The sequence below is a fragment of the Pteropus vampyrus genome, unplaced genomic scaffold (genome assembly GCF_000151845.1).
Source record: "Pteropus vampyrus isolate Shadow unplaced genomic scaffold, Pvam_2.0 Scaffold48, whole genome shotgun sequence".
Taxonomy (NCBI): Eukaryota; Metazoa; Chordata; class Mammalia; order Chiroptera; family Pteropodidae; genus Pteropus; species Pteropus vampyrus.
In genome coordinates this window covers 4,885,887-4,897,278 of record NW_011888829.1, presented here as the reverse complement: position 1 = coordinate 4,897,278, position 11,392 = coordinate 4,885,887, and the positions used below count along the sequence as shown (strand labels likewise).

The 11,392-nt window shown below is 45.9% G+C and overlaps 1 protein-coding gene across 1 annotated transcript in view; it reads left to right on the top strand.

Moving 5' to 3' along the window:
- The first annotated feature begins 3,460 nt into the window (after positions 1-3,460).
- Positions 3,461-11,392, top strand: part of STRA8 (stimulated by retinoic acid 8) — a 26,028-nt gene continuing 18,096 nt past the window's right edge. The window contains exons 1-2 of the mRNA XM_011359570.2: positions 3,461-3,553; positions 10,899-11,099. Of these exons, the coding sequence (XP_011357872.1) occupies positions 3,461-3,553; positions 10,899-11,099 (294 nt within the window). The remainder of the gene's footprint in view (positions 3,554-10,898; positions 11,100-11,392) is intronic.

The window sequence follows — 11,392 nt, the reverse complement described above, 5'->3', positions numbered from 1 at the left end:
GACCAAGGATGGAGCCCATCGAAACCCTCATGCCCAGCTCTTTCCAGGATGTCCTGTGTTCTGTCCTATGACAAGACCATTCCCAAGGTGCAAAGGAGGCATTAGACCACTCAAAATTGGCCCATCAGAGGCATCCCACTTTTTTTCTTGGTTCCAAGTTCACCAAGGGACCATCTACTTATCCTGGCACTTGACTACACGAAGAGTTGTGGCATTCTGGTGCCTTTCTCCCGATAAAGTAAAAGGGGGTTTCTGATGATGTTAGCCTTCCAATGTAGGTGGAAGGAGATGTTGTTTATGTCAGTGCTTCCATGAACAGTCCCTGTCTGTGTGACAGTTGTACTTCCCATTGAATGATGAAAAGAGTGGCATCCTGATGTCTCCCTCAGGCCCCCAGTGACATTAGTGTCTATCAATCTTTCAGAACCTGCTAACTCCTGGGCCCTGCAAGAACCAGTTCCGGGTGGCCTGTTCTTCATACCAGCTGCACATGTAAGGGTCTATTAATGATGTCCACAGGGAAACAGAAATCTGAAACGATTAAAATGTTTAACATTAGGGAAAGCTTAAAGAAATTACACTACATCTGTCCATGCAATATTATGTAATCATTAAAAATCATGGTTTTTTAGACTATTTAATCACTTAGAGAAATAGTCACGCTACATGTTAAAAATGTATGATTCATGCTCCAGAAAAAGATTCTGGCAGGTTCTTATAAATTAGACATGTAATTACTATACAAATCAGTAATTGTACTCGTGGGCATTTATCCCGGAGTAATGAAAACTTACCTCCACATAAAAGCTTGTTCACAGCTGCTTTATTCTTAATTGTCAGAAACTGGAAACCACTGAACTGTCCTTCAACTCTTTTTAGTAGAAGCTGAAATAAACAGGGCCAACAGGCAATACTGGGACTCAGATCATGGCTCTCTTACCTCACCTTCTCTGGTTAAATAAACTTGGATACATCTATACCATGTGATACTATTCAGCAATAAAGAGAAATGACCAACCTGAGTGGATCTCAAGGAAATTATGCTGAGTGAAAAAAGCCAATTCCAAAGGTTATATACATACCAAAAGGTGTGATTGCATTCGTATAACATTTTTGAAAAAGCAAAATTTAGAGAATCTGGAGAACAGATTAGTGGGTGCCAGGGGTCAGGGATGAGACCTGAGATGGGGGGATATGAGAGGAAGGGGGTGTGATTATAAAAGGGCAAAATGAAGTCCCCTTGTGGTAATGAAACTGTCCTGCATCTTGACTGTGGTCATGGGTGTGTGAACCTACATGTGTGTTAAGATTGTAGAGAACTAAACACACAAACACATACACACAAATGTGGACAAGTAAGACAGGGAAATCGAAATAATATTGATAGATTATAAATGTCAATATCCCAATTATGAGACTGTGCTATAGTTTTGCAAGACGTTATCATCGAGGAAAACTTGGTAAACGGTACATGAGATCTTTATATTATTTCTTATGACTGCACATGAATCTATATTTATCTCAAAAAATTTAATTTTAAGAAGTATGATACAGAACTGTAGGTGCAATACGAGTGCTTTATATATTTTTGATATATACATACACAAAAAATATTTACAATTATTGGCTTTAGGTAGTTGAGGTGTTGGATTTCATGGGTGATTTCTGACTTTGTCTTTACACTTTTTCATAGTTCTCAAATTCCTTACTATGAGTGCATATTCATTTCATTTTATAAAGAATATCTTTAAACATAGCATCTTCATTGATCATAATGACCATATCTTAGTTCAATTCACATGAAGATTTTATCAACTAATCTCAAAAACTTTTAAATGTGAACTACTGCTAAACTAGGAATTCTCAGTCATGTTTATACAGTTCAGTTTTTGGAACCAAATACAGGACCTCACGCCTGAACTCTGATTATCAAATTGCGTCATTTCTCTGGCTCCCAGCTTCCTCATCTGCAATGTAGAGGCCTTGGGTCAGAAGCACCCCGAGGTCCAGCTCTTATAGTCCGCAGGCCTCATGCTGGTATAAGGCACCAACTGAGAACCTTGGTCTATCTGGAGATCATGGGTCCCCAAAACTGAAAGTGAGCCACCTTCTCTCAGGCCACTGTGAGCAAATCCCTTGAGGAGTAGCTCAAGTTAGAGCAAGAGCCTGCCTCTCTGTCTCACACCTCTGCCTTCCGCTCCAGAAGGCAGCAAAGGCCCCACCTGCACAGGGCAGTAAACTGCCAATAATGGCACTAGACTGCCAGCAGTAGGAATCCGTCAGCTTATGAGTCTATAAAATCATTCATTTTCACTGCTGGAACAGTCCAAGTGTCCTAGGTTAATTAGTAATACTGCCTTTGCAAACATCAAGTGGAGGATAGCATAGGGGAATCCCAGGTCTGCTGGCACACTTCCTGAAAAACAACTCCTTGCCCCGTGCAATCCTGCTCCCACTTTATGCAATTACTAAGCCAGCTTCTCTGTCTCTCTCTGTCTCTCGCTCATATATATAAACATATATACACATATATATGTATGTATGTAATAATAATAAGTATTATTATTCTCTGGAGAATCCTGACTGATACACCTTGCCAAGGGTTTCTTCACTTTCAAGTGCACTCGCCATTCCCTTACAGTTGTCTAATCTATGGATTATTATGCAGCGGTGAAAACGGATGCGGTAGATCTCCAGGTACAGCTACAACTGCATCTCCAACTCAAAATACTGAGTTGAAGTATTTTGTAACAGCAAGTTGTAGAGTGATATTCTTATGTAAACGTCTATCCTCCAAAAACTCACAAAACAAAACCAGGAACAGGGGAAATATACCTGTAAATATGTAAACGTCTAGCAAAAGATCTGGAAGCATTCGTACCAAACTAATAACAGTTGTTAATTCTATAAGGGTGAAGAAAAGAGCAGGGTGGGGTCAAATGTTTTTATTTTTTACAAAGGAAATATGTATTTTTGAGTAATTAAAGTTAATTTTATAAAGAAAATTAATCAAGGAGTTGACCAATGATTTGACTTCTAAGAAATAAACCCACCTGACCCATGGTCATGTTACTGTGGGCATGAATTTCAGGGCAGGATCTGTGTTGCTGTGGCGGGGCGGGGGTGGGGGGGGATGTTTGCAGAGTGAGGGGCTTATGCTACTGTGAGGGGGATATTTCAAGACAGAATCTCTGTTAGCATGAGGGGGGCGGTATTTTAGGGCAAGGTCTATGCTGCTGGGGGGAAGTATTCAGGGCAGGATCTCTGTTACTATGAGGGGGTTATTTCAGGACAGAATCTATGTCATTATGAGGTGGATATTTCAGGGCAAGATCTACTGGGAGGGCGGGGTCAGGGTCGGAAGGTTACAGTGTGTGTGTGCGTGTTGCTGGGGAGAATTCTGATTGTATCTAAAGCTGGTGAGACATCACCAGGAGATTTCAAGGTCACCAAGAGGTTCATGAGCAGAGCCTTCTGCCTCCTAGCTGTGGGGAAGGTTCACCGAAGTAGACAAAAGATCTTCATTTTCAGTAAAGAAATCAGGCTATTGCAGGTAAGGAACCCTCTTAGTAACATCCCATCCCAAACTGCATTTCTTCTACGTACAGATCTGCTCCCCAGTGAGATGCAACCAGGGAGGCAGGTGTATGAGGAGGTGGTGGTTGAGAGATGGGGTGGCGGGGGGGGCGGGGCATGCGTGACTAGATGGAAGGCTGGCCAGGTCTGTTTCTGAATGTCTGTAAGTCAGAGCTGCACAGACTCCTGAATACCCCCCTCTACCCGAGGCGTCCCAGCAACACTGTGGTGGAAAGCCAGGAGCGGGGCCGGGGGAGAGAAACCAGGGAGTAGAAGGGGAAAAGAAGTCCTCTGGGCCCTCAGAGACCCTGGGTCAAAGGCTGCCAGAGGGCCAGAAGGGGCAGGGCCTTGACTTAGGCAGAATTTTGGAGTGAAATGATAATTTTATATTTACCTTGAAAAGGAGAGGAGAATAGACTCTTACTGAGCACTTTCTGTGTGAACAGTTTCTTTATACATAACACGTCGTGTAATTTAACGTTCCTCCAAAATCAGAAGTTGAATTTCAGGAGCGCTGACCGCATGCCAGATACACTATCTACATGCTATAGGTTGGACTCGTTTATGGTCCTCAAGGTCACTGTGAAGTGGATCCTGGATTAGAATCCAAGTGCATATACCTCCAAGCCTGTGCTGCTTCCCCTAGACCACGTGACCTCTGTTTGACCCCCTGCCACAGGGAGAAATAGCTTTTCAGGGAGCAGCAAAGGGGCGCACCAGGCCTGGCTGCTGCTCAGAGTGTAAAACTGATAAAGTGGGATTGTGACCCTCATGACATACTTAGGGGCGCAGGGATTCAAGCAAAAAGACACCTAAACACAAAAATATATTTTATGTTTTTGGGGGAAATGATTTTTTCCCCCCTAAATTGGAAGAAAGCCTGCTTCCTACTGCCCCAAAGAGTGAGCACTTATTCTCTTTCTTTCTTGTTTTATCCAGCACTTTTAAAGGTCTTTTCAGTGACCTCTTCTTCCCATTCCCATTTCTTCCTCCCTTATTAAAAACATTCGCCTCTCCCTGCTTTTATGCGTCTCTCGGTTTTTGTGACATCTACATATTTTAATCTTTTCCTCTGAGACCCAGAGCCTGTGCCCTGGACCCTTTATTTAAGATGTCTTCGCTAAAACTTAGGGTCACCGTATAAGATAGGTGGCATAGCCCCGTTTGAAGGATGATGAAACTGGGTCTCAATGGCAGGTGAGTGGAACTAGTTGGAGGACATCTATTTAGTTCTGTGTAGGCACTGAGGTGAGGCAGATGCCTCCCTGTCCCTCCCAGTATCCACTTGAAAAGGAGCCGCCGCTCGGCAAGGTGAGAAGGTCAGCCTCGCCTTCCTCCACGCTCTTGGCCTTTTTGTATCGCCTTCGGACTTCATGTTACATTATACATTGTTTCTTCCACCGCCCGAAACCTCATTGGCCCGCAACCAAGCGCCCCCATTGGCTGTGGGGGCCAGGGACACGCTGCGATTGGTCCCTGCTCCATACCGAGGCGCTAGGTCTGTCTTCTGGCCCTGGGCAGAAGCAGCGGTCCCCAGTCTGACTGGTGCGAGGCCGGTGATCACTGTCATCGCCGTCACTGCTGTCACCATTGTCGAGTTTTCAGGCGGCCTCTCATGTCGTGTGCCCATCCTCCAGAGTGTGAGTATTGACTGAACGGCACTTGGTTGTGTGACTGGTTTTGTACAAGCGAATTGATCACGTCGGTGCAACTGAGCAGGTGAACATTTAGGTCTGGTCCAGATTTTAATTTGAGCAGTTGTATATGTCATCGCGACGGCCTACATATTTCTGTGAATAAGTTTGGATTTTTTTTATTTTTATTTTTTTACGTAATCTGATAATTATCAAAGGAAGCTAGCTGCCTGTGGGTGCAAAACATCATCGAGCGTATTTGTATGCGTTTGCCTAGGGTTTGCTAATGAGAACGGATCACACTTGAACGTTTTGTAGAGTGCTGCTTAAAAATGACTGAAAGTTTCTCTGAACTTTTTAATATTTTTAAAAATTTAGTTTAAGGAGTTTTTTAAATGTCAGCTCTAAGCAGGTATTAAGTAGTGTTTGAATAGGAAAGTATTTGGTAATGAAAGTCTGCTTCGCGTTATAGATGAGAAGTAATAAAAATATGGCATGACAGTATGAATCTACGCAAAATGCCTTTTTAGAAGAACTCGTCAGTGAAGCAGTCTTCTAGGTTATGCTTATCAAGCTAATCTGATTAACAGGTTTGATTGCAGTAAAAGGTTTTTAAAAGGGAAAATTCGTGAGGGCTATGGCTATTCTGAAATGCCTAATTGTATTTTTGGCCCCAGTTTCCTGCAGAACGAATGGACCTGGTACAGAAAAAGTGCCCCAGAAACATTTTTCCATGAAACCGCAATCTTCAGAATTCCTTAAGATGTAGGTTCCTATACTGCTAAGTGCTCTGTGTTCCGCTTCTGTCGGAATGAGTGCTTATGCTACTTGTCCTTGCTCCAGATAGTCCAGAATCACAATTACCTTAAAGAGATGGAAAAGACTTTTTCACCTCCTTTATATAAGTAAAGAAATTAAGACCTTAGAGAGGTTTCTTGGCTTGTCCGAAGTCACATGGCTGGTTAACACAGAGCTAGAATTATGACCCCGGTCTCCAGCCAACCCAGCCTGTCTTCCCTACATCGGGTCATCCCATTAGATGGCCAGGTACCATACTGAGTGCATCCCTGCATCTTTCCAGCCACCATGGATTCTTAGGACTAGCTTCCTTCCACCTAGTACCTATGTACTGAGTTCTCTTGATTCTTACACCATTTAGATGCCCAAATCTTCTCAGTTTTCTGAGTCAGAATAGGATATCCAGGTTCTTACCCCTGTGCAAATCCCTTCCCTCCCCTCTTATGTGACAGCGGGCCAGCCTCACCTTCAAAAACCTTTTCAGGTTCTCAAATGTGCATGCCTGTCACCACGAATCATGCCAAGAACTGAATCATAAGATTGTTAGGATCCATAGAGTTCTTTTGGGTTAAGGTGGAACTAGCTGTTATTCCCTGTCCCGCAAGGTTTTCTCTTGATCTTCAGTTCCCTTAGCTCTTTCAACCCAATGCCTCTGCTCATCCCCATGTCTGGGTGATTTGATCTTAGCTTTCTAGGCCATAGAACTCTGAGTGGTTTTGGTCTGGGAGAAGCAGCTGGGAAAAGGAGTATTGGAGTTAGCCACATATGCCTGCCCACGGTACACACCCTGGGAGGGATGCCTTAGGTGCTGGCTACATGGGTCATGACCAAGGACCTTACAAATTTGTTGGCAAAACAAGATCAAGTTAGGAACTAGTGTGGACTGGGGCTGGGAAACTTCTTAGAGGAATTGGAACTTAAACTTTGACTCGAAGGACCAGTTGACTCTAGATAAGTAGAAACTGGGGTGGGAGCGTTTTAGGTAGGAGGAAAGGCAATGGGCCACAGAATAGAGGCTGGTGGGCAGGAGAGCAAATGTTTCTTTTGTCAGTTGTGAGAGAAAGGGGAAAAGAGAGTTTCAGAGTTTTCAAGGCTGTTAAAACGCAAATCTCCAAACTCAGACTATACTTTCTACATTGCTCTAATTCCTTATACTGCTAGGACCAGTGTCCTTAACACACTCTGCATCTGAGTAGGACTTTAGGGAGAAAACGTTTGTTTTGTTTTGTTTTAAATAAAAGATCACTTCTTGATCCCCTTTTTACAGTTAATTCCCCCAATTCTAGCAAAAGAGCCAACCTTGGAATAAGGTGGAGGTGGGTCCTGCCCTCCTCTCTCCGATCAAGACTGTGACTTCTGTGGCAGGTGTCCTGGGCAAGCCATGCTTTCCACAGGTCACAGATGCTGATGGGACAGATCCAACTGTATTATTGCAACAAAAAGCTCTGTCTGAAAAATATCAGCCTAAGCTCCTGTCAGGTCCACAATGCAAGTCAATAAAGATCATTTAAAAAGAATGCCTTGTGGAGATCATAGCAAATCATTACTAGGGAGAGCGGGAGGCAGCATTCGGAAGCTGGATATGTTAAATTGCACAAGGTCTAATCAAGCTTAACGTCTGTTTAGCTCAATTTTACCCTTAAAGCAGAGTGGAAAGATCTTCTCCCATCTTCTCTGTGGTGTTCCCCACCCCCACCCAGCTCCTGACCCTGGGAGCCTGGGGCGGGCAGCATGAGGTGGGGGCCGCAGCTCCCAGCAGCCGGGCAGGATGCTTTGGTGCCATTTTTCCCCTAGAGGGCAGTGAAGGCTGCCCCCAGGGGTAGCCAGTAATGGGAGGGTCTGCCCCCTATGGGAGAGGCAGAGGGCTGCACCCTTATCCAGTGACTAAACGTGATCAAACAGCCATTCAGGTATTTCAGGGGGACCTTACAAATTTGTTGGCAAAACAAGATCAAGTTAGGAACTAGTGTGGACTGGGGCTGGGAAACTTCTTAGAGGAATTGGAACTTAAACTTTGACTCGAAGGACCAGTCGACTCTAGATAAGTAGAAACTGGGGTGGGAGCGTTTTAGGTAGGAGGAAAGGCAATGGGCCACAGAATAGAGGCTGGTGGGCAGGAGAGCAAATGTTTCTTTTGTCAGTTGTGAGAGAAAGGGGAAAAGGGAGTTTCAGAGTTTTCAAGGCTGTTAAAACGCAAATCTCCAAACTCAGACTATACTTTCTACATTGCTCTAATTCCTCATACTGCTAGGACCAGTGTCCTTAACACACTCTGCATCTGAGTAGGACTTTAGGGAGAAAACGTTTGTTTTGTTTTGTTTTAAATAAAAGATCACTTCTCGATCCCATTTTTACAGTTAATTCCCCCAATTCTAGCAAAAGAGCCAACCTTGGAATAAGGTGGAGGTGGGTCCTGCCCTCCTCTCTCCGATCAAGACTGTGACTTCTGTGGCAGGTGTCCTGGGCAAGCCATGCTTTCCACAGGTCACAGATGCTGATGGGACAGATCCAACCGTATTATTGCAACAAAAAGCTCTATCTGAAAAATATCAGCCTAAGCTCCTGTCAGGTCCACAGTGCGAGTCAATAAAGATCATTTAAAAAGAATGCCTTGTGGAGATCATAGCAAATCATTACTAGGGGAGAGCGGGAGGCAGCATTCGGAAGCTGGATATGTTAAATTGCACAAGGTCTAATCAAGCTTAACGTCTGTTTAGCTCTATTCTACCCTTAAAGCAGAGTGGAAAGATCTTCTCCCATCTTCTCTGTGGTGTTCCCCACCCCCACCCAGCTCTTGACCCTGGGAGCCTAGGGCGGGCAGCATGAGGTGGGGGCCACAGCTCCCAGCAGCCGGGCAGGATGCTTTGGTGCCATTTCTCCCCTAGAGGGCAGTGAAGGCTGCCCCCAGGGGTAGCCAGTAATGGGAGGGTCTGCCCCCTATGGGAGAGGCAGAGGGCTACACCCTTATCCCGTGACTAAACGTGATCAAACAGCCATTCAGGTATTTCAGGGGGAGTGTGTTTGGGTGGAGACTTGAGAGGAAACCCAAATTTGATACCAGCATTGGCACTGGGAGAGCTCCAGATGACCCACAAGCCCAAAGGCTTTTGGTATTCGTATTTCTAGACTATCGAAGAATTCGAGATCCTGGGAAGACCTGGTATTTTTACCTCCATTCGTTGACTTAAATTCTCTGGTGTCCAGGCACACTCATTTCTCTTTAATTTAAAGAAGTAAAGAGAACCTGTGTTCTTAAGTTCAAAAGGTTCTCATTTTGCCCTAAGCAATTCAAAACCTTTACTGCTTCAGTTTGCTCCCTATCGAAGATTGGCTGGTATCTGGAAATTGAAGACCATAATGACGTGGCCTCCAATTTAAGCCAGCCCTGGGGCTGGCTTGGCCTCTGCACATTTTGTGGCTGTCCTCCCCACACTGATGGTGTAAGCCCTGGTAAGAAATGTTACAGGAGCTTACAAGGACCAGCACGGGCCCCTACCGCGGCACCCACTTACCATCTTCCTGCCGAGGTTCTGAGAAGCAAACTGAGGGGAAGCAGACATGTTGGTGAAGACCACGTTGCTGATGGGAGATAGGCTTTCTGACCAGAAAGGTGTTCTCAAATCCTGCACTGCCTGATCGCGTTCAAAAATGAACCCTCTGGCCGATTCTCCCCCTCGACCTTAGCGGCAAAGCTTTCTTCTGCTGCGAGCTGTGGGTGCTTTGAGAGAGAGGCTACCACGAGTGCCCTAGCGGTGGCTCGAAGTCTCCGAATGACCTTGGGGGCGTGTTGCCAAGGGCGAGCCTGGGAATGTATGTTTTCAACCATCTCCTCCAGTGACTGACATACATTCAAAGTGGCCAAGGTCATGCATTGTCCTATGCAGCAGGACTGAGCTCGGGGGAGAGGAAACCTCCCATTCTAATGCACTCCAAAACCCAGCGCTGAGTGCCAACTAGGATGCAAAGGTGATGGAGACGCAGCCTCTCTGCTCAAAGAGCTGGCAGAGCAGTGGGGAGCCAGCTTTCCTCCGAGTGGTAGGCTAAGTGCCTGGTGGAGGGGTCCATGGCTCAGGTAAGAGACCCTGGTCATTAAAACTGCTCCATATCAGTCCCAGCATCGCTTCTCCTAGAGAAGGGCTCCTGGTCCGTACACTCAGATGTGACAGAGGACAACGTAACGATCAGCTTCAGAACCCACTAAAAGCAGGACAAGGCACGCGCACTTCTACTTCTCTGCCACCATGTGACTTTTTGCTTTCATGGGTAGACGAGTGCATTCTCTTCTTTTTGAGTTACAATGCATATACAGAAAAGTTCACAAATCTAAAGAATACACCTTGATGGATTTTTTAAAATATTTATACACCTGTGTGACCACTACTCAGAACAAAGTGTTGGGGGGGGGTGGGCATTCTTGAGGTAGAAAGGCTCTCAAAGAGTGGGACATGTACCTGCTCAGCTTTCAACAGACTGTAAAGGACAAGATCTTAGGGTATGGCTCTCCTTGGCCACAACACTCAATTAACAAGTGTCTGGTGAGTACCTACAACATTCTGGAAACTTCCTGGTGTAAAGCAGCAGAGCCCTTCACCCGTAAGTCAGATACGAGCAGCTTGTGTTTTTAGGAGTCGAGCTTAAACAACAGATCTTGCGTCCTCTGCCATTAATCGCCTTGGGGGCGTGTTGCCATTATTGATGTTATTATTGATGCTATTCACCTTGATGGATTTTTTAAAATATTTATACACCTGTTATTGATGCTATTCATCGATTTGGGTCTTTTTACTTGGGAGTGGTACCCCCTTTTCTCCCTGCTTCAATCTGCCTTCCTTTTTCTTTAATACTGTGTCTTTATTATTCAGGGCCAAAAGAAAACATCATATTACCTAGCGGCTTATAATGGCGACCTCCGGGGAAGGCAGCAGCCCCGGGGGCAGGGCGGGGCCCCGGCCTCTGGCGCAGCTGCAGGAGCTGGAGCCTCGGGTGGCCCGCAGACGCCTGTCCCAGGCCCGCCACCGTGCCACCCTGGCAGGGCTCTTTAACATCCTCCGGAAAACCGTGTACTCCCAGTCTGATCTCACAGCCTCGAAGGTATGGGGGACCCGAGTGTGGGGAGGTAGCGTTTCCACATGCGGAGGGACTGAGGAGCAAAGTGGGGACTGGTCTGGGACTGGTCTGGGACTCCCACCCACCCCCCCAGCCCTCAGGGCTGGGGCCTGGGTGGGTCAGCGGTCCGCTGAGGACACCTCACCGTGGTCTGTCTGCTGCAGTCTCGCTGTGCTCGCTGCCCGGCTCCGTGAGGCTTCTCGGTCCCTTGAGTTGGAGGCCGTCATTTCCACAGCCATTCACTTCCACCCGTTTTTAGTGTTTACAGAATTCTAGCT